Raw genomic sequence first — 26,770 nt, forward strand, 5'->3', positions numbered from 1 at the left:
AGGTTATCTTTTGTGCATTTTGTGCTGATCTTGTATCATGTGCCATGCCAGAATAAGGGAAAGTTAAGCAGCGAGATGCAGATTTGTAACCGTGAGTGGGATTTAATACTTTCTCCCACTAAAATCTGTTTATTGTTAATTTATAGCAACGTCAAGGAAGGAGACTTTGCTTATACATTTTAAGTTACAGCAAATCAGACACGGTAACCTGGAGTTGGAGTCAACCATATGGCATGCCTTTATGTTCCTACATGCTGGAAATGATGCTAGTAGTGAGGCTAGGTCAGGGGTGGGCAACTCCAGGCCTCGAGTGCCGGTGTCCTGCAGGTTTTAGATCTCACCCTGAGTCAACACACCTGAATCAAATGATTAGTTCATTACCAGGCCTCTGGAGAACTTCAAGACATGTTGAGGTGTCATTTAGCCCTTTAAATCAGCTGTGTTGGATCAAGGACACATCTAAAACCTGCAGGACACCGGCCCTCGAGGCCTGGAGTTGCTCACCCCTGGGCTAGGTGCACTAACTGTTCTTATTTTTACCTTAAATCAAGTGATGCTGATCCTTTATGGTTTTCAGAAACTTATAGGCAAATGGCAATACATCTAAACTAAAGTCTGAGTCATTGGAAAAAGTAACTTTAAATATGCTTATTTTTAACTCTTTCTCCAACTCTTATACACTCCCCCACACATCTTTCTGAATTATAAATATCCCCCACTTTTCCTTTTACTATTTCCAAACCATCCCAGATGCCAGTCAGTCTATTTTGACTTCATTAAATGAAACTTCCAGGGGCCTTTTAAGAGCCAGGTATAAATGTCAAGCTTACTTAAACATCTAGCAAACTCACACACTTTTTGTAATACACATAATTATTTATTGTTTTTTATCCTTCCTTGCATACAGCATCAGCGTGATGGAAGAATATGAAATGCCACAAGCAGCGAAAGTTCTGGACTTTAACTTTAAGCTCACACTTGTTAACTAATAACAAGTGTGAGCTTGGTTGACAGTAAAACAATTCCCCACGGCCCCATTTATTAAAACCAAGAAAAGGATCTTTCTCTAACTTAATTATTTCTTCTTGGCAAAACCTGTCACTCTGCTAGTGCTTTACATTGTTCCCTTTAACTAGGAATGCCTTCCAAAGGACTGGCCAAATTAAAAGGTGACGTGGTGATAACAGAAGGACAAAAGAGTGATGACAAATGTTGCAAGGAACCACAATACAAATCATGTACAATATCCAAAATAAAAAACAAAAGAATCCATTGGCAGTGATACCTAAGTGGAGCTGATAATGTGTAACTATGGCGAAAGCTGTAATGCTTAAAGGTCATATGTTATTTTCATGTTATTCATTCCTTATGACTTATGAACTCATTCGTGATTTTTGGAGAATCACATTGTGATAAAAACCTACAAATTTCAAACTCATAGCACCAGAAATCAGTTACAGTTATCCTTAACAAACAATAGATGTTTGCAGTGTGTTTCTTGGCAGTCAGTGCAACAGCTGTTAAGACATTTTAGTCTGTACCAAAGTGGTGGACAGACTGGCATCCGTGTCCTCACAGCCATGCCATTAGCATAGCTAAAAAGAAGAAAAATGTGGTGAGTTTTTAATCTGTTAATAGGTGTGCCTGATTGGAAAGCATGCACAAAGATATTTTCCTCAAGTGATCTCTTTTGTCTTGAGATATGAGGAGGCGTTAGAGGTCTGAATGCTACTGAAGAGACACTGGCTTCTTGTACCCGATGCTCGACAGTGCCTGTGTCATCTTGTGCATGCTTATGGATTTCTGTTATGAAACAGGTCACACTCTCCTCTCCAGCAGCTTCGGTGAGGTAGCTAGTGACAGAGAGTGAGGAGGGAAAGAGAGAGGGGGACAGATTACCTCCTATGTACACACCAGAATTCTGCGACACTGAGCGAGGAAGGAAATGCTTTGATCTGTCGATCAGCCTAAGAGGAAGGCTGTGCTGTGGTTCGGCTGAAGGGCAGTGGACAACAGCTTTCACAGAGCTCTGAGAGTGTGGAAAATGGACTGAAAGATGAAAGACTTTTTTTCTTTTTTTTTCTTTTTTTTTTTTTTCCAGACTGATGCAAATGAAACATTGTGTTTTAGTTTGTGGAGGACAGTCAGGTGGCCTGCAGTCACTCTGTTATTGGGGGCCAGCGATGTTACATAAATGTTAGAATTTTTTTTTTTTTTTTGTAATTTCGATTTATTCAAACGCCATGGAAAGACTGCCTCCTAAATTTTATAAATCTGATTGTGTTTTGGGCAAAATCATGCTTCGTCGTGCTTTTGCTTATGTTTTTCTCATCCGCTATAAATTATGCACTCCGTGTTTTAAATGTATTCTTACTACTTTATTCATTCTCATTTGAGTGAAAGAAATTGCTATAATATCTACTGTATCTTAACCTCCTTTCCCTCCTGCTTTGTTCAATTTGTGTAATTTGTTCATTTAAAATGCTAAATGATTCACATTTTATTCATTACAGTCTGAATAATCATACACACTCCAGCAATGCTGTGTGATTGTTGGTCTGTGACTGCCATTCTGTATTTAATGTTTCTTAATGAATTAGGAAGCTTAATTTGCTTATTATGAAAGTTACAGGTTACAGGGGAATAGCACCAGAACAAGTTTGTACTGTAAATGGACCTCAAGTGAAAATTGTTCAGTATGCCAATAGATTGTAGTAGGGAATTGTGTTTGAGTATGCCTGCTTAATGTCATGCAATCTAGCACAGATTTCAACAGAATTTCCAGAAATTTTGTGAAAGAAAATGCAGTTTTATTTTGAAAAATTTGCCCCATTCTCAATGCTCTGCCTGTTCCAGAGCAGCTTATGTTAAAGATTTGGATTTCAAGCTTTTACTGTGCATACTTTGTCATGTGTTTGGGTCCTCTACTTCACTACTACTGAGTGAGGAACTCCGGTCTTATCCATCCCATGCTGTGGTGAACCTTTCTTTGAAAACATTTATATTTTTATTTTGGTTCACAGCTATTCTTGATCAATCCTTGTTTGGTGTTGGATGTATTCATGTAAGTGGAAGTTGGAAGAGAGGTGCCGTCAAATTAAACTATTTATGATCGATAGATTGCAGATAAACGAGATACAAATGGAACGTGCGTGAGCAAGGGTTTTTCTGTGCTCGATGTCACGTGATAATCCTGGGACTATTTTATAAGAGACTTCTGATTTTGTCTTTTTCGCTTAGCAGAAGATGATTTTAGTTGAATTGTGATTATTTATTTACTTGTTTTTTTTCCCATTTCCGTTCAAGTTTCCTTTTAATGTCATGGCTAAATGAGATACCGAAACATAACATAAGCTTCTGGTGATGTTTTTTGTCTTTTTATTATTATACTTGGTTTTTCTACTGTCACAAGTGAAAATATACAGTGGGAATAAGCTCTCTGTGCCCGCTCTATAAAAAAGATCAGCGTTAAATATGTGTTAGCTGCTGCAGAAAAACACTGCTGTGTGGGAATCAGTGTCATCATTCAACACCGTATGTGGTTGTGGTGCTTCAGCCTCTAGTGTACTGACATTTTAATCAGATCCCTCCTCAATGCTTGGTTCCCACATGTCCCATAAAGCATTGCACCTTTAAGACTGCAATTAACATTCCCATGTCCCTATTGAAGGGATATGGGAGTGTGCAACAAGTTCCTCAACAGGTTCTCATCACCTCGTGTGTGTGTGTGCGTGTGTGTGTGTGTGTGTGTGTGTGTGTGTGTGTGTGTTCTGTGAAACAATTCAATTAGTGCATCTGAGAGGAGGATATGATTAAGAGGCATTAAGGAATCTGTTTCCTTGGCAGCCGATTGCTTACGGTGGATGGAGAGACACCCAGAGGAGACATCAGCTCTGATGATATTCAGACCAGTGGGAACACTGCCAGAGGAGACCTTTCAGCCATGGCAGGGGATATGGTCACTGTGTTAAATGATATCAGAGTCCACAGAGGAACGAGGCACATTAGATATGGGTCAATAATATGAATGAAATGCTGCATCATTGCTGTAAAGAACAGTAAGCAAGTTCTTTAATCTTGTAGGTCCTTAGGGATCCATTTTATAGCCCTGCAGATAAAGGTCAGGTTTATAGCTTAAATATGAGAAAGAACACAATTGAAGGAAATTGTTTCGGTTAATGATCATAGATTTATTTTCTTCTATTTATCATCTTTGTTTTGGATTTTTGTTGGTTGTATTAATTTAACCCTTCATATCGATGTCATTTCGAGATGGAAAAATGAGAAAAGCCATTTTATTAAAGAACAAAGCACATAAGAAGTGTAAGAAGGTTAGAGATATCTCTCAATATTCATTCTATCCTTCAAAGCATTAAATGAATCTCATTAAAAAGCTAGCATTATGTTTCTAAACGATTAATTGGACCATTTGAAAACAGTTTGTAACAAATATACAGTGGGGCAAAAAAGTATTTAGTCAGCCACCGATTGTGCAAGTTCCCCCACCTAAAATGATGACAGAGGTCAGTAATTTGCACCAGAGGTACACTTCAACTGTGAGAGACAGAATGTGAAAAAAAAATCCATGAATCCACATGGTAGGATTTGTAAAGAATTTATTCGTAAATCAGGGTGGAAAATAAGTATTTGGTCAATAACAAAAATACAACTCAATACTTTGTAACATAACCTTTGTTGGCAATAACAGAGGTCAAACGTTTACTATAGGTCTTTACCAGGTTTGCACACACAGTAGCTGGTATTTTGGCCCATTCCTCCATGCAGATCTTCTCGAGAGCAGTGATGTTTTGGGGCTGTCGCCGAGCAACACGGACTTTCAACTCCCGCCACAGATTTTCTATGGGGTTGAGGTCTGGAGACTGGCTAGGCCACTCCAGGACTTTCAAATGCTTCTTACGGAGCCACTCCTTTGTTGCCCGGGCGGTGTGTTTTGGATCATTGTCATGTTGGAAGACCCAGCCTCGTTTCATCTTCAAAGTTCTCACTGATGGAAGGAGGTTTTGGCTCAAAATCTCACGATACATGGCCCCATTCATTCTGTCCTTAACACGGATCAGTCGTCCTGTCCCCTTGGCAGAAAAACAGCCCCATAGCATGATGTTTCCACCCCCATGCTTCACAGTAGGTATGGTGTTCTTGGGATGCAACTCAGTATTCTTCTTCCTCCAAACACGACGAGTTGAGTTTATACCAAAAAGTTCTACTTTGGTTTCATCTGACCACATGACATTCTCCCAATCCTCTGCTGTATCATCCATGTGCTCTCTGGCAAACTTCAGACGGGCCTGGACATGCACTGGCTTCAGCAGCGGAACACGTCTGGCACTGCGGGATTTGATTCCCTGCCGTTGTAGTGTGTTACTGATGGTGACCTTTGTTACTTTGGTCCCAGCTCTCTGCAGGTCATTCACCAGGTCCCCCCGTGTGGTTCTGGGATCTTTGCTCACCGTTCTCATGATCATTTTGACCCCACGGGATGAGATCTTGCGTGGAGCCCCAGATCGAGGGAGATTATCAGTGGTCTTGTATGTCTTCCATTTTCTGATGATTGCTCCCACAGTTGATTTTTTTCACACCAAGCTGCTTGCCTATTGTAGATTCACTCTTCCCAGTCTGGTGCAGGTCTACAATACTTTTCCTGGTGTCCTTCGAAAGCTCTTTGGTCTTGGCCCTGGCGGAGTTTGGAGTCTGACTGTTTGAGGCTGTGGACAGGTGTCTTTTATACAGATGATGAGTTCAAACAGGTGCCATCCATACAGGTAACGAGTGGGGGACAGAAAAGCTTCTTCCAGAAGACGTTACAGGTCTGTGAGAGCCAGAGATTTTCCTTTTTTGAGGTGACCAAATACTTATTTTCCACCCTGATTTACGAATAAATTCTTTACAAATCCTACCATGTGAATTCATGGATTTTTTTTTCACATTCTGTCTCTCACAGTTGAAGTGTACCTCTGGTGCAAATTACTGACCTCTGTCATCATTTTAAGTGGGGGAACTTGCACAATCGGTGGCTGACTAAATACTTTTTTGCCCCACTGTATGAAGACTCAGAAGTAGAGGACCCAAACACATGACAAAGTACGCACAGTAAAAGTCCAAAAGTCGAAATCCAAATATTTAATATAAGCTGAGATCACAAAAAATTGTCAGCAAAAAATAAAAAAATAGAAACAAGCAGAAACAAGAGGAATGCTAACTGGAGAACACTTAGTTACTACAGTAAGGCCAAAGCTGTGGTGTAGATAGTATACACAGGTGAGTAATTGGCTGATTGAGAACATGTATTTGGAAAAAACTCCCTAAGGATGGTAGTAATATCCAAAAGTCTGGGCCACCCCTCATTTTTTTATATTTTGTTTCCAGGGAGCCAGACTTTTTCTGAATCCACAAAAATGGCAAGGATAACACATGTGACAGGCATAAAATAATATGTTTGAATCAGCAAGGTGATTCCCAATGAGCTCTTAGCTGAAAACTTGGTGTTTCTCAGCATGGTGTGCAGTGTGTCCTGCAACAAAACTGAGGAAGCTGGAACAATGTTGGATAAAAGAAAAAGTGATAGGCCTAAAAAAAAAAAGACCCACTGTTCATCTGTATCTGACTGTCAGATACAGAGTGATAGCATCTGAGAGTCATGTCCTCAAGAAGTAGAAAACAATCCACCAAACACCTGACACTGGACCTGAGTAATACATCTGTCGCTGTAGCTAATCCAGATATTGTTCATTGAAGCCTCATCAGAAATGGTCTAGATGCAAGGATACCTCTCTCCAGAAGCTATTCTTAAGGAAGGGAAACAGGGAGGAAAGGCTTAGGTATGCTGGGTTACACAAAAACTGGACTAAATCAGTGGCAACAGATGTTATAGTGAATCCAAATTTGGGATTTCTGATTCAAATTATCATCGAAATGTACAGAGGACGTCAGGAGAGAGGTACAACAGTCAGTGATACCGGGGATATTATCAAAATTAAGAAGTGATCCACCATGAATTACCTCCTAGAAAGCATCTGATTGCCAAAGGCTACTTTTTTCTGCATGCCGGTGATCCCAGACACACTGCCAACCCAGTATGATCACATTGACACACTATCAGTCATGGATTGGCCTCCCCAGAGCCCAGACCTGAACGTTATTGAAGCAGTGTAGCGTCATTTTCAAAGATAACGAAGCAAGAGGCAGCCAACATCCAAAGAAGTGTTTGGAATGTCCTTCAAGAAGCCTGCAGAACTATTCTTCAAGATTGCTTGAAGAAATTAGAAGAAAGGTTGCCTTAGAAAATTCATGCTGTGTTGAAGAATAAAGGTGGTCATACGAAATATTGACTTTCAAGCTCATTAGCGCTGTACAGACTCAATTTGTCTCTTCTATACTGTATATCCATGTATGCTTGCACACGTTTTAACAAATTTCTGCACCTTTTTCCCATTTTCCTAGTAAAATATAGAAAAATAGGGGTGACTCAAGAGTTTTGCACCGCACTCTAATGTAACACTGTTTTTGCAAGTGTTACATTAGAGATGACAAAAACTCTCTGTTCCACACAATCTGTTTATTTAATTATATTACTGAAATACAGCCAGTTACTTGGAAGAGTGTGGATTGCTTGTTTGGCGCCTATCCAAGAGTGAGTGGACATTTTAACTATTGACAGGAGGAACCGAAGCAGGAAAACATTTGACTGACAGCCTTCATCACGTAGGTGTAAGTGCACCCTGAACAAAAAGAAACAAGCCGAGAAAAGAAAAGTCAAACAACAAGTGGATAACGTAGGACTATTATAGGCAGTACTGCTCCTCCAGCTGCACCCATTAGTAAGTGATTACACATTGTTCTCTCTAGATCCATGAAAAGTGCTGAGGTGTATCTTCCTGTTGTTGAGAGTCCTTTTATGTGCCTGAAGTGGTTAGTGGAGTTTCTGACAAAATGTATTCAAGAAGTGGAGTGTGTGTAAGTGGTGTCTGACTCATTCATCTGGTGTAATAAGTACACTACACACGACCTGCTTAGTTCTAGACACAAAGTACAAAAAAAAAATGCTCAGATTCACTCTGACCTGCTCACTCAGAAGAAATTGAAAAGATGACCAGATAATATGGAGCACCTTAAGGTTTCATGTTGTACCCACAGAAGTTTACATAACAGGAATAAAGCTGCTCTTGGAATTGTCTTTTTTAATTCAGAAAATGGCCCCAAAAAGTCCTTACAACAGCCTCCCTAAGTCATTAAGGGTGCATATGAAAGAGATTTTGATGAATGGATCACCAAAATGTCAGTCAGACCTTAACAAAGGAGATTACTGTTTGCCTCTCATTCCCTACGTAATGTTACAGGAACCATGACAACAAATGTCCCCTTTTCTCACCATAGTAGTAATTTTAACCCAAACCAACATGTTTAAACAATCCAAGCTAAGTATTTATTTTTAGTGCAGTTGCATTATGAAAAAGATTTATTGTTCTACTGAACAGAAGAATTGAATAATGAGATCAGAGTACTGGTGTCATGATACGTTGTGTGGCAGGCAGGAGAAGGACCCAATAGCAATATTCACAAACACGGGGATGAACTTAAGAAACACAGCTTTAATGCTGGCAGGACAGAATACAGGACATGCAAAACTAAACCGGAAAAACGTAAACTAATACTCGAAGGTAGACACAGGGAGATCCACACAACATGAGGGAGAACACGACGCCGAACAGAGGGAGACTCAGACAGAAATACACAGAGGGTAAACGAGGAAAGTGGGCACACACGGGGAACACAGGTGACACTGATAATCATAACGAGACAGGGCGGGGTGAACTGAACATGACATGTAGAGGCACAGAGGTTCCGACAGGAGGAGAGAGAGCACGGGGAAAACACAGACATAACGGGCTGGGGAAACATGAAACAACCACAAAGGGAGACGAGGGCTCATCAATACATAGAGGGCACACAGGGGGGAGAGAGCCATGAAGGGAAAACACTTAGGGAACAACACAACAGGGCAACTCAGAAGACATGGCCTAAATAAGGAACGAAATACAAAAATACAAAGAACTAAGAATACTGGGCCCACATGGCCCAGGACCATGACATCACCCCCCCCTAAAGGGCTGGCTCCCGACAGCCCAAACCCGAGAAACAAAAACAGAAAACAACCCACCCAGGGCGGGAGGCGGGGGACCAGGACGGAGGGACCAGAACGGGAAACAAAATAAACAACAGAAAACACGGGAGCACATGACCATAGTCAAAATAAAGTTCAGGGGGCCGACCCAGAGCCCACAGGCACCAGAGTTCACGGGTCACACGGTCGGGGGGCCGACCAGGCGGGTGGCACAGGTGGCAGAGCTGGTCCGGAGGCCGGCCGCGCGGAAGGCAGCGGCGGCGGCGAAGGAGACGACGGAGCAGTTCAGGGGGCCGGCCGCGCGGAAGGCAGCGGCGGCGACGAAGGAGACGACGGAGCAGTTCAGGGGGCCGGCCGCGCGCAAGGCAGCGGCGGCAGCGAAGGAGACGACGGAGCAGTTCAGGGGGCCGGCCGCGCGCAAGGCAGCGGCGGCGGCTCTCCAGTGTCAGGCGTACTGGCCGAGGCCCGGTGGGCACAGGACCAGTCGAGGCGGGACCAGTCAAGGCGGGACCAGGCGAAGCACAGGCTGAGGCTGCAGCAGACGAAGACTCTGAGGCTGCAGCAGACGAAGGCTCTGAGGCTGCAGCAGACGAAGGCTCTGAGGCTGCAGCAGACGAAGGCTCTGAGGCTGCAGCAGACGAAGGCTCTGAGGCTGCAGCTGACGAAGGCTCTGAGGCTGCAGCTGACGAAGCAGAAGGTGGCTGGATGGGCTCCTCGGGCCCTCCAGCTGATGTGGCATGGTGCTGGACGGGCTCCTCGGGCCCTCCAGCTGAGACAGGAGGCTGAACGGGCCCCTCGGACCCTCCAGCTGACGTGGCATGAGGCTGGTGCGGTTCTCCCGAACCCCCAGCTGACGAGGAAGGTTGCTGAACGGGCCCCTCGGACCCTCCAGCGGAGACAGGAGGCTGAACGGGCCCCTCGGACCCTCCAGCGGAGACAGGAGGCTGAACGGGCCCCTCGGACCCTCCAGCGGAGACAGGAGGCTGAACGGGCCCCTCGGACCCTCCAGCTGACGAGGTAGATGGCGGCGTGGGAGCCGCGGAGTCCTGGATGAGCTCATCCGAGCTCCCAGCAGGAGCTGATGCAGAGCCAGAGAGATTTGAGACCCCTGGCTGAATGTTAAGCTGACCAGCGGACCGTACTGCTATCGGGGACTGGGCTACAGGCGGCACTGGAGCTACTGGGGCCTGCGCTACAGGCGGCACTGGAGCTACTGGGGCCTGCGCTACAGGCGGCACTGGAGCTACTGGGGCCTGCGCTACAGGCGGCACTGGAGCTACTGGGGCCTGCGCTACAGGCGGCACTGGAGCTACTGGAGACTGAACTGGGGGTGACACTGGAGCTACTGGAGACTGAACTGAGGGTGGCTGCGAGAGAGCTAACTGAACTGAGGGTGGCTGCGAGGGAGCTAACTGAACTGAGGGTGGCTGCGAGGGAGCTAACTGAACTGAGGGTGGCTGCGAGGGAGCTAACTGAACTGAGGGTGGCTGCGAGGGAGCTAACTGAACTGAGGGTGGCTGCGAGGGAGCTAACTGAACTGAGGGTGGCTGCGAGGGAGCTAACTGAACTGAGGGTGGCTGCGAGGGAGCTGACTGAGCTGGCCTGGGAGGAGAAACACGAGCAGGAAAAGGAGCAGGCTCAGAAAAAACTGTCCGAGAAATGGCAGGCTCAGGGTCGACAAAAATAGCTCTATCAAAAATGAACCCGCCGTCCACTTCATGTTTTGTAGTCTTAGCATTGTCCGGTTTATGGCGGCGGGCACGCCGCCTCCTTCGAGCAGAGGAAGCTGGCGCAATGGGCGCTGATGGCGCCAACACAGAGGGTGACGTAGTGGTGAGTTCCCCGTTGTCCGCCCCCATCCTTGCCAGAAATGAGGCAGGCGAAAAATAGCCTAAGCGGATCGGAGACGGCGAGCGGCTGGTAGGCTGTGCAGCAGGTGAGAGGTCCTCCTCCGGGATGAGCCAGGGTTTCCACCGGAGCTCGTCCTCCCGATAAGCCCGTAACACCTGCTGCCGCTCTTCCTCGCCAAAGTCTATGGCTTCCGTTGCCTCCGTGCGCCACGCCGTGCGGCCAGACCGCGGTGAAGACGCGGAAGCCGGCGGGGTGCGGGCGGAAGGTGTGTCAGTGGCGAGCCTCACCGTTCCAACTCTGACCGCTACTGGCTCATGAGACAGCGGCGATGACACCCGTTCACGGGACGGAGGTGTGGGTGCTGAGGCGGCATTCAGGACCCTCTGGGCCAGCGCACGGGCACGAAGCTCCTCCTTAAGGGGGCCCAGGGAGTCAAACGCCTCGACGAGGTGGGGGAGCTGTCGCAACCGTGGCTCCCGCAACAAAACGGCGTCCACGGCCGCCAATCCTGTGGAAACCACACTTGGATCCGCGCATCCGATGATGCGATCCATAATGCGGCAGAGCCGGTTCAGCTCCTCCCCTACCTCCTCTGAAATGTCCGCTGAGTCCGACATGGTCGCGTCGTCCTGGAGGTCCGCGGAGGGGTTGTGAACTGCTGGGTCCATATCGTGGTCGTGTTCTTCTGTCATGATACGTTGTGTGGCAGGCAGGAGAAGGACCCAATAGCAATATTCACAAACACGGGGATGAACTTAAGAAACACAGCTTTAATGCTGGCAGGACAGAATACAGGACATGCAAAACTAAACCGGAAAAACGTAAACTAATACTCGAAGGTAGACACAGGGAGATCCACACAACATGAGGGAGAACACGACGCCGAACAGAGGGAGACTCAGACAGAAATACACAGAGGGTAAACGAGGAAAGTGGGCACACACGGGGAACACAGGTGACACTGATAATCATAACGAGACAGGGCGGGGTGAACTGAACATGACATGTAGAGGCACAGAGGTTCCGACAGGAGGAGAGAGAGCACGGGGAAAACACAGACATAACGGGCTGGGGAAACATGAAACAACCACAAAGGGAGACGAGGGCTCATCAATACATAGAGGGCACACAGGGGGGAGAGAGCCATGAAGGGAAAACACTTAGGGAACAACACAACAGGGCAACTCAGAAGACATGGCCTAAATAAGGAACGAAATACAAAAATACAAAGAACTAAGAATACTGGGCCCACATGGCCCAGGACCATGACAACTGGTGGGGTGCAAACAAGGCGATTTAGTCATTTACAATTGAGGACAGCTGAAGACAGGAGTTGGTGTCGTGTTCAAGGATGCATCATCATCTTATTAAACATAATTTGACCTTTGAAAATGCTGTTTCCAACATCATCTTTCAAACAACATGGACAACAAGTACTTAAAGAGCTGAAAATATTGAACAGACACAAAAGAATGGCCCATTAGTCCAGGCGATGCTGCATTTTCACGTATCTAGATTCAGTGTATGACAGTCAGTCATAGCTGACTGACGGGTGCTGCTTTCTGGTGTCATTTCGGCTTGCAGTGTGCCCCTTGATTTCTCTAGCCTGGTGTGAGGGGGCAGCCACACGGCCTGATTGGTGACATGATTGTATGAGTGGGTCAATCTTTGTAGCTGTTTCGGTGATACAATAGTGCAGGAGCACAGAGATTTGCAGGTGGTACTGAGAGGAATACTGCAACAGGCTGAAGATATAAGAGATTCAGTAGAAAACTTTGAAGAAAATCTCTGCAATCACTTTGATTTCTGTTTCAATTTTTGCTATTCCCACCCAAGTAATGATTTCTTTCTCTGAGTTGCCAGTCAATGGTTACAGGGTTGTCTTAGTGTGATAATTCGGACAAACAATTGCAAGTGCATCAACCATAATCACAGCTTAAGGTACCAAACGGTGATGTGCACAATCATAAATATGCAAGACATGGTTGATGCAACAGGGAAAACGGACACAAGTGATGCTTTTTGCTTACTTTTCAGCATTGCAGCTCACCAAGTAGGCAACAACATAGCAGGATGTCAACCGTTTTCATGTTGTTGTCTCCTAAGCTGCAGAGTCAATGAAAACAGATGCTCTGACGCTTACCTTAAGCATCTGTACTAATAAACAGTAGCGTACTACATTAGTTAGTATGACAATTGTTGAAATTTAAAGAGTTTTATTGTAAATTAAAAAAAACACTGATGTCCTTTTTCTATCCACCTGTCTTTCCTCAGGTTTAGTCTTCTTTCATTTTTAATATGGTCAAATTTTTCTACACTGCTCTTCCTCTCAGCTGTAATCACTTCCCTGCTCCTCAGAATCTCCCCTCCCTAACTTGTCTCTTTCCCCAAACCCCGGTCACATGGCTGAGAGCACGCAGGACGAATTTCATATCTAACTGTCAAGCTCTTCCTTTCCCTTCCCTTCATCATTTTTCACCGGAGACTATTTATCAGTTGCTACCTCACTGCCCCCGTGCTGTGCTCACGTATCACATATGAAGCTGGTGCAAAACTGTGAATATAAGACGGCACTGTAGAGAGAAAGGTTTTGTGTAGTGGATGATTGAGAGACGTTCTGCTCTATCCATTTCCAGCTCTGTTTCCTCTCATGTATAATGGATGATGCGTGCCTCTTGCACCGTTGTTTGCTGATTCTAATCAGAGTGCCCAGCCTGTTGAATTATAAAACAGGTGGGCCAAATGAAAATGTATCAGAGGTTCTGAGGGACACCTGCTGATTAAAGTATAGACTACATTTATCACAAGTGTCCTTAATTGTGATTATTGTTACTGCAGGCACACACAAACTAAAACATTTCTTTTTCTTAATGCCCTTAAGTACCATTAGACTCACATGTCCGTATGCAAGCACATGCACACGCAGCTTTATGCCCATTACAACTGAAGAAGTCGGGGGTTTCTGAGAAGAAGTTGCTGTAGCAGAACTGCAGCGGCATGGTGAGCTATTTTTAGAAATGTGGTGAAAGGAGCTGGTTGGTGACACAGCACGTGCAGAGCCTTAGTCCTCAACAACACCCCCAAACTCTCAAAGGTTTGGTTTACATTAGCTGCAGTCTTAACCATTGACAGTGAACAGTGTAGAAGCCAAAAGACTCTGCGGTCACACAAGAAACATTTAAAATTACCGGTTAATTTGTTCTGTGTGAGGTTTTTGTTTTGCAGTAAAAACTTGTTGAACTGAGGTCTGTTCATCTATCCATTCATTTTCTTCCATTTATGCAATTCAGGGTTTTGGTTTGTGCTAGAGCTTATCCCAGCTGTCATAGTGCAGACCAGCACGTGGCACAGGGAGAACACAGAAACTACAAACAGCTGGATTCAAATACAGTGCTAACAACCGCACCACCTTTCTGCAAATCCCCAGCGTGGAAAGGTTGGGTCAGAGGCATACACATACTACTGAGCCCTCATTGAGCTGAGAAAAAGTTCACGCTTCAAAATGTTTTTAGCAGTGAACAATACAAAAACATCTAGTGTGAATTTAATTGAGATAAAGATCAGCACTACAGCATCTGCAAACTCTTATCATATAAATTACCTGACCCTGAGACAGCCCTCAGTTATGCTGCAATAGGCCTAGGCTGCTGGAGGTTACCCATGATGCGCTGACTGTTTCTTCTTCACTTAACTCTTTTCAGTCTCTGTGTGTTTATACACCACTCTGCATTAAATTAAAACGAGTTCTTATTCATCTCTGGCTCTCTTCCACAGCATGACCTAGTCCTGTCTTCCTCCCCTCACCATCCCTGAGCCTGGTTCTGCTGGAGGTTTCTTCCTGTTAAAAGGGAGTTTTTCCTTCCCACTGTCGCCAAAGTGCTTGGTCACAGGGGGTCATATGATTGTTGGGCTTTTCTCTGTTGTCTTTGTATTATTGTAGGGTCTTTACCTTACAATATACGACACCTTGAGGCAACTGTTGTGATTTGACATTATATAAATAAAACTGAACTGATTTTATTTTAAAATTGTTAGTTATTATTAATCTCTGACTCTCTTCCACAGTGTGTGGAAGCCCGAGGTTTGTTCCTGTTGAAGGGGAGTTTTTCCTTCCAACTGTCACCAAGTGCTTGTTCATAGAGGGTTGTCTGATTGTTAGACCTAAACAGTATAAAGTGCCTTGATCTTGAATTAAATTGAACTGAATTAACTTCAATTAAATTTACTTACATTTACTTTTGGTCCATGCTCACCTTTAGTGGCTGAATGTCACATTAGTAGGGGCTGCCTCCAATATTCTTATATCATAAGATAAATATATGAAATAATGATGATATAATATATTTAAACATTTTCTCACATTAACACTCAGAAACCTATGCAATTCCAAATAGTGTACTACTTACATTTGGTTCAAAAAAGAGGCTCAGCATTAAAACATGTCTGTTTTTCTTATATGTTACCAGCACAGAAGAGGATTTAGTTCGTAGCACCCAAGGACCAAGGAGATAAGTGATCTATTTGAAAGACAATATCCCAGTACAGGGGATTGGGCTAAACATAACCATTAGGAAGATAACTTATGTCACTTTGGTTAAAGATGGGATTATATGTTGTTTTCTGCTCCCAGTTTTTTAATTGAGGCTCCCAATCTTGTGCTGATCAATGAGTAATGAGGTAATGAACACAAATGTTGTATTTCCCTTCTATCATGTGAAGTTTGGCCATTTAATGACACAATCTTCTTCTTTTGCATGGTTCTATTAGCAATATAATAGAGTACTATCAAAACCCACTGTATGTGGAAAATGTGCATTAATTTGTACAACCACGCTTTATATTTCTTTATTTATTCCAGTATTTGTACATCACAGCAATGGAAGGAGGCTGAAGGGACGTGGATCAGAACACATATTATCACAATTATATGGTTCTATGCTCGGGTCAAACTTAAGGACAAAATTGTTTTATAGTTTTTAAGGTTTACAGATATCTAGAGGTGAGAATATGTACAGGAATATTAACTTCTCTTACTGGACTGCTAGTTATTTCACTTACATTGCTTACATTTCAGTATGGCACATATGACAGGTTGTAGAATATGCCTATATGGACTGCTATAAACAGGTCAGGTTTTATCATTAAATGGAAAAGTCAGGTTTGTCAGTCAGGTTTGTTTTTGTGCATTGTCTCAAGAGGAGCCTTGAGGGTTAAAGGGGTGAAAGAGCACAGAGTGCACTAAGAATACAGAGCTGTGTCTCAATAAGAAACTGTGTGAGAGAAGTGTTTTCACTGCACTCCGGCTCTTTCTGTGATGGAGATTGTGTGAGTCAGTTTGTGTATGTGTGTGTATGCTTACTGTGCTGGACAGGCTTTAATAATTGACGGTGGTGCCGGGCGGAGGTGTACACCCACAGATTCTCCTGCATACAAGGGATTCTTCAGCACAGATACGTCAGCAGTTAGCTGTATTGGGAAAGCATAACCACTAGGAGCATTTGGGCTGCGGTGTTCAATTAGTACTAGTGTAACTAGTATGTTAGTATAACTGATATTGATATTGTGAACACATCAGATTATTATTAAAAATAAATATAATATGCATAATGCTTCCATTTTAGAGATAAACTCAGCATTTAAAGTCTGCATACAGTCAGCTGACAGTGTTCAAGTAAAATTAATACATTAAAAACATTAAGTGTTAAAATGGGCTGAATTATAGATCCCTTAATAGAGCAGTAGGTGGTTTCTTTTTCATCGAGCTTGCTGTTGGAAAGTTGAAACTATAAACAGCATATTTCAAGAGCTTAGCCGGTGGTTTGCTTGTATGGTAAAAACTACTACAGTGGTATTTTCTTCTTACACAGTAACTCATTGTAAGCATACAGTGTTTAACTCACTTCTCATGTCCTCTCCTCTGTCATTCCTTGTAGTTATCACTGCAGTACATTTCTCCAGAGTACCTATACTGACACTGAAAGAACATCTTTGTCTCTCTCATCCCTTTTCCATTACACAGAATCACTAGAGGAACATTAGCAGGTCAGTGTCAATCAACCGTGAGATCTGGGACTATTATTTTTAAAGGAGAAGCCCTCCTTGGTATTTAATTTTTGCTATATGTGGCTAAATGTGTATCTGTAAAGTGTTGTAACCTGCAAAGAGTTGTGAGTAAAAGATTAACCTGTTAGCATCTATTTTTGCTTCTACCAGCACATTAACAATCTTGGTCTGTTGCTGTCAAGGTCAAGTATTCACAGATATAGTAAGTGCAGCCACAAAACAAAAAAATCCCAGCACACCCACAGTCTGCCATCTGCAATTACACCTATCAATGCAAACTGAGGACCCACTGAGAAATTAAGTCGCCCTAAAACAATCCTTCACTCTATCGCCTCCTGTTGTCTCAAACTCTGTCTCCCTCAGGCTGGGGTTGCCTGGAGCGAGGAGATAAAACTGCTCCATCTTAATCTGTGGGTGGCACAAGCCTACAAAGAAGGCAATTAGGATTATAATTTACAATTCCCTTGCCCTTCTCTCCTCTCTCTCCCCTTTCTCTTCTTTCCCACTCATACCTCCTTTCCACCCATGATTTAATGTCTTTATGTGTGTCGTGTATGTGTGTGTGTGTGTGTGTGTGTGTGTCCCCACAGAGCAGCGCGAGCATTTGGAGAGTACCTGTCCCACACACACCCTGAAAACCGAAACGGATCAGGTCAGCGTCTCTGCCATCCTGTCATTTGTCCATCCCTCTATCTCCCCTGTGTGTGTTCCTTTATGCTTTTAGTTCTTTTCTCACCTCATCCTCTGCTGAAATGCCAGGAAGCACTCATTGGTGTGTCACGATGACAGCTGATAACCGAAGAAAGATGATTATCCACTGTGCCAGCTTGTCATTTTTTTTCCCACTCTTTCTGTTTTCTTGCTCTTTAGCACCTTGGTATATTTCTCATTCTTTAGCACTTTTAGTTGTCTTTATAACCATCTTCGTTTTTCAAATTCTAGCTCATCTTCTGTGTGAAACCTTGGTGGGTCCTGACCCGGAGTCGCCAAGTGACACATTTGGCCCCAACAACAACAACCACCTCCATCCCTGTTCTGAAACTAAGGGCTGTGAGGACAAACAGGAGACCAGCCTAGTGACACAGCCACTGGGCTTACTCCAGCCAACCCCATCTTCTATCACACTTTCTAACAAGGCACCAGCACGATTGTCCCTCGAACGCAGCTTCTCAGTGGAGGAAGACCAGCAGAAGTGTGTGGAGTGTACACTGCAGCCTTCACGTGTGTACACCATCACCACCCAGCACGGTATGCTGATGAGCGCCGGCCAGGGCAGCAAGGAGAGCCTCGAACTGGACGTCCTAAAGGAGAAGTCGGGGAGCAGTGGGGTAGGATCTAGGGGTGGCTCGATCCAGCCTTCCAATTCCCCTTCCTCCGCCTCATCGTCTCCAACCCAGTACCATCGCGTAAGCAGTGGCCGTGGCACCAGCAGCTGTGGCAGCCACCATCACAGCAACCATCACCATAGTATGCACCATCATGGAAACCACCACCACCACAATGTCTCGAGCATGAATCCACCTTCCAGCAGCGGAGGAAGTAGCGCGGCAAGTGGAAGCAGCAGTAGCAACCAGCAGCCGCAGCTAACCGCTGCAGGCTCTCACTCTCATCATGCATCACACCACCACACCCACCATCATCATCACCTGTCTCAGCCTCCACTGCAGACCTCGGTCAGCGCCCACAACATTCGTAGCTGGGGCGAAGGTGGAAAAGGGGAGGCGGAGTGTAGCGGGTTGGCTTGTGAGTCGTGCAGTACTGCTCCCTCTCGAAGCCAGGGTTCCCTGGACCTGGAGAGTGCATCGAGAGAGGCAGGCAAGCAGCACCGACGCCTAGAGTGGATGTGGAGTGTGGACCGGATGACTGGGCTGGAGAGAGGTGAGAGGGTTCAGGACACAAAGGAAGGTAGAGGCTCAAAAGGCACAAACAAGTGGGGGGGAGGGTAGTGTAAGGTTCTCCATAAAGCCCTGTGGCTGGAATGGGTATGGGACCAGAGATGAAATAGATTTTGATCTTTTTTCAGTTTTATGTAGTTATTTCTAAATAAATTAAATACACTTTTAATTTGACATACGATGTATATAATTAAGTCAAACTAACAGAATCAATAGAGTATATTTTCTCTGTGAAGCAAATAATTATAATGGTAATTATTAATATTTTACATTTTTAGTAAACTTTAACAGTGATGATGTTTTGTATATAAACCAATAAGAATAGCTACTTAAACATTCACTTCAATTCAATACAGTTTTATTTGTATAGCACCAAATCACAACAACAGTTGCTTCATGGCACTTTATGCTGAAAGTTAAAGCCTCTTTATTAGTACAAAGAAGCAGAAAAAATAATAGAAAATGGCAAAAAGAAACTACAGTACAGTGCAAAACTCTTGAGCCACTCCTCATTCCTTAATATTTTGTTAGGGAAAATATAAAATTGGTGCAACAAGTTATAGAAACATGTGCAAACATACATGGCAATATGGTATATAAGGCAAAAATGTTTGTACAATTCTTGATATGACCGCCTTTATTCTTCAACGTAACCTGAACTCTCTTGGGAAAGCCTTCTTTGAATTCTTTAAGCAGTCTTCAGGAATAGTTCTCCAAGTTTCTTGAAAGACATTCAAAGCTCTTCTTTGGATGTCGGCTGCCTTTTGTTCCGTTCTCTGTCAAGATGATCCCACTGTGTGTCAGTAATGTTGAGGTCCGGGCTCCGGGGGGCAATCCATGACTGATAGTGTTTCATTGTGTGCTTTTCTATCCAGACATTCAGGTATACAGTTTGCAGGGTGTTGGCAGTGTGCTTGGGATCACTGTCATGCGGAACAATGAGGCCAATGCCAATTAGCTTTCCAGATGGTATTGCACTGTGGCTAAAAATGGACTGGATTTCAGAATTCCATCAATTTTGATAAGATCTCCAACACTGGCTGAAATGAAGCCCCAAACCATGACAGAGCCCCCACCGTGTTTTGCAGATGGCTGTAGACACTCCTCTTCTGTCTGATTTTAACTTTTTTCCCCTGCCTGTTTCCATGACTTTAAAATACTGTTGATCTGATTTAGATAGGGCTTTTCTTTTTTTTTTTTTTTTTTTTTAGGCCTCCTATTGCCTATGATGTTCTCCACTTGTCCAGTTTCTTAAATTTTCAATGACACGCTGCAAATTTTCAACAAATTACACTTGTCTCGGTGTACAAAATACTATTTGTAGATCCAATGAAAGAAATGGAAACCAACATGGTCTTTTTGGCAGGCTTCTTGTAATAAAGTGCCTAAAGATTGAAGTTAAAGTTATCTGAATAAAATTGTCTGTTATGTGCAGCTCTGGTTCATTACTTAGGTGCCTTTTAATGTTGGGGTGATAAATAGATCAATGTTAAGTGGCTTAACAAACAACAATAAAGCATTCCTCTGAAATGATCAGGTATAAGCACTGGACTGAAACAAGAGAGAACTATTGTTCAAGACCGCTCTAAAAATTACAATGAATTCTTGGAAGCAAAACATAAAGAAAATGAGGATTGGCTCGAGACTTCTCCACAAAAATTCATCTTTTTAATTCATGACGTTTAAAGGACGGCACAGTGGTGCAGCGGTTAGCACTGTGGCCTCACAGTAAGAAGCTTCTTGTCTTCCCTTTCATGTAGAGACTTGATGTTCCCCCTGTGCCTACATGGGTTTGTATCCAAAGTCCAAAGACATGCTTGTTAAGTTAATTGGTGATTCCAGCTTGGTGTGTGGTTTGATGAATAGTTAAGAAAATGGACGAGTGAATGAAGGATGTTATAGTGATGAAAAATAGTGCAAATGTAGGTTATAAAATCACTAGTAAAACACACCTTTGGTAGTTTTCACGAAAATCTTCTCCATCAGATTACTTTTTTTTAAACTTAAGATTCCATATAAACTCTATTTATAATACCTGAGTATAAAACAAGTAACAAATAAGCCCTTCATAAAATGTCAAGAAATAACACTTATTGCTATCAGTGTTTATCAGTCTAAGGAAACAAAACAAAAATAACGGATGCCTGCATTAAAATAAGCTAATATTATATTTATTACTTCAAATCTATTTCTTCTCAGGTCTGGAGGGGATCGAGAGTTTGATGTTGTAACGTGGTGATCTGTATTTTTGACTCTTCGTCTGCCCGTCTCTTTCCTCTGCTGTCTCTTCCTTTGTGTCTCCCTCTCTCCATTTGTGGAGTGCTGGACTGTGAAGTGCTGGTGCTGGTTTTGTGATTTCATATTTCCAATAAATTTACTACGACATTTGCCAATATGGTCTATTTTTCTCTGTCTATTAAACTCGGAAACCTCATTTTCTCTCTAATTGCAGAGGACACCAACTGGTTCCCCAAGGAAAATATGTTCACCTTTCAAACTGCTACAACAACCATGCAGGCGTGAGTGTCCAGTTCCTGTGCACACACGTACACAAACATGCACAGTCACAATTATGCCAGATCTGCTGTTTGAAAGGTCAGAGTAAACGTACCATGGCAATGTCTTATACAACTGCCTAGAAACAGACCATTACTGGCATACTTAACATTAAGGATTTTCTAATTGATTTATTATCTTCTAGGCTGCCATTGACTTCCCCGTGAGCAAGTTTAAAAATCAACTTGCAAACTATTATAAGTTTTGCTTAAGGAGGACATCCATCATAGTGACTATTTTGTTAATTCTCACATTTCCTTTTGGTTAAAATGTAATCAGCTACAAGTTTTTCTTCAAAGAAGAATAAAAGAAATGCTTAGACTGATCACTCTCATCTCATATGCATCATCATATTTATCGTTGTCCATATTACTAGTCTACACGAAAACCTGAAAACACCCCTTTTGAGGGCCGTAAAATCAATGCTGCATGTGCATTCGAGCTGGAATATTAGTCAGCACGTTTGAATAAAAACGCGTGCACCTATTTGTGTAAGTGCATGAATTTATCTCTCAAAAACACCTGCAGTTGCAGAATATTTCTACTGTCACAACTTCTGATTAAAATATGCAGAATCTCCCACCGTTTCCAGCAAACTGTTTCTCCCCTTCACTGTCATTTTACCTCTTTTTAAGTCATTCACTTTGTGTTTTCGCCTTTCACCTTGTATTAGATGCTTGTTGCACCATCTGTTGAGCCCAAAGTCACACTCAACCACATATCCCGCAAAAGCTGTTTGATTCTATAATTAAATGCAAACCTACGGCACTAATATGGCTTTACTTTATTAGTTTTTACACATGGAGATTAAACATAAACTTCCTCTGTCTCATTCTGATTCTGTTCTTTGCCTCTCTGAGACTCAGTGCTCTCTGGTGCCTTAACTGTTTCTTCTTCTTTCTTGCTTCTCTTCTTGCATGCTAATTAATCTTGGGACCATCAAACAGGATCTCGTGAGTATTGTTCCCTGCCTGATTTCTTTTTTCCTCATCTAAATCCCTCGTCCTTAACTGCTGTTCCTTAACTTAGATGCTATCATTTAACCTTCATCATCGGGCTGCTTGTTGCGCTGAGTTAAAGAAAATAAATCATTACAAGAGAGAACCAAGCAGGATGTAGCGCAGTGCTCTCAAATAATATGAAAACTGAAATACATTTAATATTGCGTGTTTAGCTCTCTGAACAACTATAAAGCGCAGTCAGCACAAATAATGTTAATTCATGTAAAAACTCAAAATGGCTAAAAATGTGACAGAAGGGAAGTCCGGTGTAATCCAGTGCTGCTGAGTAAGCCTGCCAAGCTCAAGTACAGAAAATGTCTGTGGGTTGGCTGACCTAAACCCTGGCAGCTCACATGCGCCCTGCAGTTTTACCAGTTTGGCACGCACACACTCGTCTAGGTCACAGCAATAGAGGGACTTTGGCCATTTAAGATATTTGTGTTAGTTATGTTGGTGCTCTAATCCTTCTTCACAGCCTTCCTAATTATCACTAAATCTGTGCTGGCTGACTTCAGCCATGTTTGGAACTAAATGTGTCTGAGAGATTTCATAAGTACAAGAACAAGTATTTATAGTGCAAAAATTCAATCCAAGTGTCTTCCAGTAAAATGCAACTTTTGGCTGTATTCAGTAAGTTCCATAAAACTTTGATAGATAAATAGCCTGTAAGAAATGTGCGGTGTGCAAAAGCTTCCTAACTAGCTTCAGCGATAAGATAAATGCTAACATATTAACACTGCTTAACCAAGCCAGAACCTTAACATTTCATACTACATACCCCTTCCTGCTGCAACACACTGTGACTAACTAAGCCCAGCTAACCCGAGCTGCTACTTAACACTGAAAACATGTCAGGTTTTTATTAAACAGTCCACTCTTCAGTTGTAAGCACAAAGGTATTCAGTCCTGATGTCAGTATTTGTTATAAAAATATAAAAACCCCAAATTAACTGATTGTACTAAACAGTATGTATGATTAAATATATCATCATTTGAGAGAGAAAGTTTTCAAAGATATCTGTGTAGTCTATGAAAATCTATGTACACCCTTACTGTTTCCATAGAAATCAAGGAGGTAAGTAGCAGGAAAGTGCTGTTAATCACAATTAGATTAATCAGTTAATTAGACTTGTTAGCGTGTTACATGTCAAAGTTCATGAAAGTACAATTAGAAAAAGATTGAACTAGTATGGCTTGTTGGAAGAGTTGCCATGGCAGCAGGCCTAGGTTTGACTCTTGAGATGTTTTGCCATAATGCACAGTGGCACGTGGCACATGTTGGTGAAAACCAAACACAACATACCAGCAAAAACACCTCATAGCAACTGTCAAGCATGGTGGTGCAGGGAAGATGATTTTTGCAACAGGACCTGGGCATCTTGCACTCACTGAGTTGACCATGAACTCATCAGTAAACCAGTTTTCTAGATGTTAGGCCACGTGTCCTAGAGCTAAACCTTAGCCAAATTCATGCAACAAGATAATCATCCCAGGCAAAGTAAGTAGCAATGTTGTGGTAGCACTTTAGAGAGCTGTGCAAAAACAAATGGCTGGTAACCATAACGAACTAAAGCAACCTCGCAAAGAAGAATGGGCCAAAATTCCTCCACAACTCCTTTGAGTCATTGGGGTGTACTTAGCTTTTAAAAGGGCAGCATAGAGACCTTTGAAAACTTTCATTTTCATGTGACTCTGTGCTATTTCTAAAAACCTGTAAATAACATATCCAAGATCAACTCTGTTGTTTTGTATTATCAATACTTGACTAGGTAAACTAGCTAAAATTGGAGATACTTCTGACCAGTTTTATGGCTGAGGTGCCATGAAGTGCCAGTCTGGTGGAAGTGGATTAACACAATATTGTTTTGGGGTTTGTTTTTTTGTTTTCTTAAAATGGGATTTCTTTCCCAAACATAGAAAGTAAAGCCACACCTCTTCATTAAATGGGCATGTTATTTGAGGGGGATTTTACTCATTCATTTTTATTTACTCGAGCAGAATGTGAAGTGCCCACAGTGGGGTATCACTGGTTAAAGGTAGTCTAGCTAAAACTCTGATTTGGACAAATGTTAATCAGTTTCACAGAATTGTTGGGTCACACTTTCAAATGACAATTAAGACTGTTGAAGACATAATCGCACATTGAAAGTGGTACATTTCACACCACGTTTGTACTTTGACACATGGAAGTCCAGTGTGAGCCCAGTGGTATGACTTTCTGCTAGTCAGAACACACTCAAGTTTCTCAGTAGTTCATATGAACGAATGGCATGCCTCCACAAAAAGAAAAATCCTTCTTTTCTAAGAGGTCTTGCTAGGGGAAGATAGTTTTAATGTCAAGAAATGTTTCCATTAAAAATTGATGTACCTCATGTTGTGAATAAATACCCAAAGTACTGAAGAACGTGCATGTATTTGAGTGTAGCTGCTTTTTGAGTTCACATACCTGCAAGAGCTGATTTAAGTATAGTGTATACTCCAAACTCAACATAACATTAAAATGCAAAGAAGGGTGCACTAGAAGCAAAGCGGAACTGATTCTGGGATGGTACAAAAAGTAAAAAAGTATAAAATTCCCCCCAAAACAAACTATTTCTTTAAGAATTGAAAAGTGTAACACTTGAAAAGTCACTTAAGGTGACAAGATACTCATTTCTATGGGATGATGGATTATTATAGATGCAAACTGGCACATGGGGTTATTTACCTTGCTGGTCTTTTTAGTCAAAGCTATCTGCTGTCTACCTACAACAGCATCCTCTTTATAGCCCAAAAACCCCTGCAGCTCAAAGCCGTGGCATCAGCCTCCCTGCACTGTCCTACCCCTCACTATGCCAGCATTCTCCCTCTCTCATCCCTTTAATACTGTGCCACATCATGGCAGGGCTTTCCGGGGATTTGTGCAGAGAAAAAGGAGAGAGAGGGAGCAGGAGTCAGCAGAAGTCATCCAGAGGTACGAAGCATCCCCCCCCCCCCCCCCCCCCCCTCCTCAGGCACAGTTTTTGGCGCTCATTTCTGGCTATGGTTCTGTTATTGCTTATTTACAGCCATATCTAATCTGTGTAAGCCAAATAGTTGGAACATGGCACACGAGGTGTGAGGACATCAGGTTTTAAAAGAACCAGAAAAGGATCGCCTCACAATGCCCCAATTTCAAAGCCAGAATGAATCAAACTTTTATTCCAGTGTAAGGCTGGAAAATTGAAGATATGCTACATGGACAACTTATTTTTGTTTTTGTAGATAAGTTGTATGCAATTTGTCTGAATTAATTTGAGAAATATTTTGTATAGTTGCAAGCACCTAAGCATTTAAATCTGTAGTACACCACAGGCTGCTTTATTAGAGCTACATTTTAAATATGATGATATTGTTTTTATAAATATGTGTTTATTTACCTCAAAAATTTTGATTCTGCAACATGGAGAAATGACTTTAGTTGCAAGTTCAGAACCTGTTTCACCCGGGCCCTGATACTCTGTCACACAGGGGCAGATGGCGTCTGCGACACGAGGCAGTACATCTCGATTCCTTTGACATCTGAGTGTTATCCATCTGCAGTGCCAATGTCATTAAAGCTGCGTGTTGTTTCATCGAAATGTGTGATTTGAGCACAAGGGAAAATAAACTGCAGAACAAACTTTTGGGGGCAGTTTACCTCTAAAACACACAAAAATCCATCCTGTGTCTGTCTCAAAGTGTTATTCTAAAAATATGGATTTTAGCACATTGAGGCTTTCTTTACCCTAAGGCTGTCAAAATATTAAAATGCATGTTTATTTTCTTTCTCCATTGTGGCTTTTTATCCACTCTAACTGGGTATTTGAACAACAGAAACAGATCAAAAACAAAACCAACCTCAAAGTGAATGCATTAGAAAATGCCTGCTTTGTGGACAGGGAACGTTATATATTTTATAAATGAGACATGAAATCTCTTGATGACACAATACTCTTTGTGATTGACTTTGTTCTTCATCATTTCCTTTCTGTAACTCTGAAACAGCTCAGTGAAAGCTTCTGTATGGAGATGTTGCAGTGGTGCTGGCTTAAGAATGGGATTTATTGTATTTTCTTGCCCACGGTGAACTCTAAATAATCATCCATATCACAGTCTGCTGATATAAACAGAATTTAAAAATGTATTCACATTAGGGTAAATCTGGTCTCTACCACAGCACAAAAGAATTATTCGTATAACAAGGCAATTTTCACGCAGGGTTTCTGTTAAAAACCAGTGAAAGCAGTGGATTCAATGCAAATTTT

The 26,770-nt window shown here is 42.7% G+C and overlaps 1 protein-coding gene across 1 annotated transcript in view; it reads left to right on the forward strand.

The window, feature by feature from the left end:
- nsmfa (NMDA receptor synaptonuclear signaling and neuronal migration factor a) overlaps positions 1–26,770 on the forward strand; it is a 46,576-nt gene that overhangs the window by 1,883 nt on the left and 17,923 nt on the right. The window contains exons 2-4 of the mRNA XM_085358114.1: positions 17,644–17,705; positions 17,996–18,931; positions 21,401–21,467. Coding sequence (XP_085214240.1) covers positions 17,644–17,705; positions 17,996–18,931; positions 21,401–21,467 — 1,065 coding nt within the window. The remainder of the gene's footprint in view (positions 1–17,643; positions 17,706–17,995; positions 18,932–21,400; positions 21,468–26,770) is intronic.

This window comes from Diplotaxodon limnothrissa, linkage group LG7 (genome assembly GCF_057381915.1).
Source record: "Diplotaxodon limnothrissa isolate DT_005_m linkage group LG7, D_limnothrissa_male_GT1.1, whole genome shotgun sequence".
NCBI classification, from domain to species: Eukaryota; Metazoa; Chordata; class Actinopteri; order Cichliformes; family Cichlidae; genus Diplotaxodon; species Diplotaxodon limnothrissa.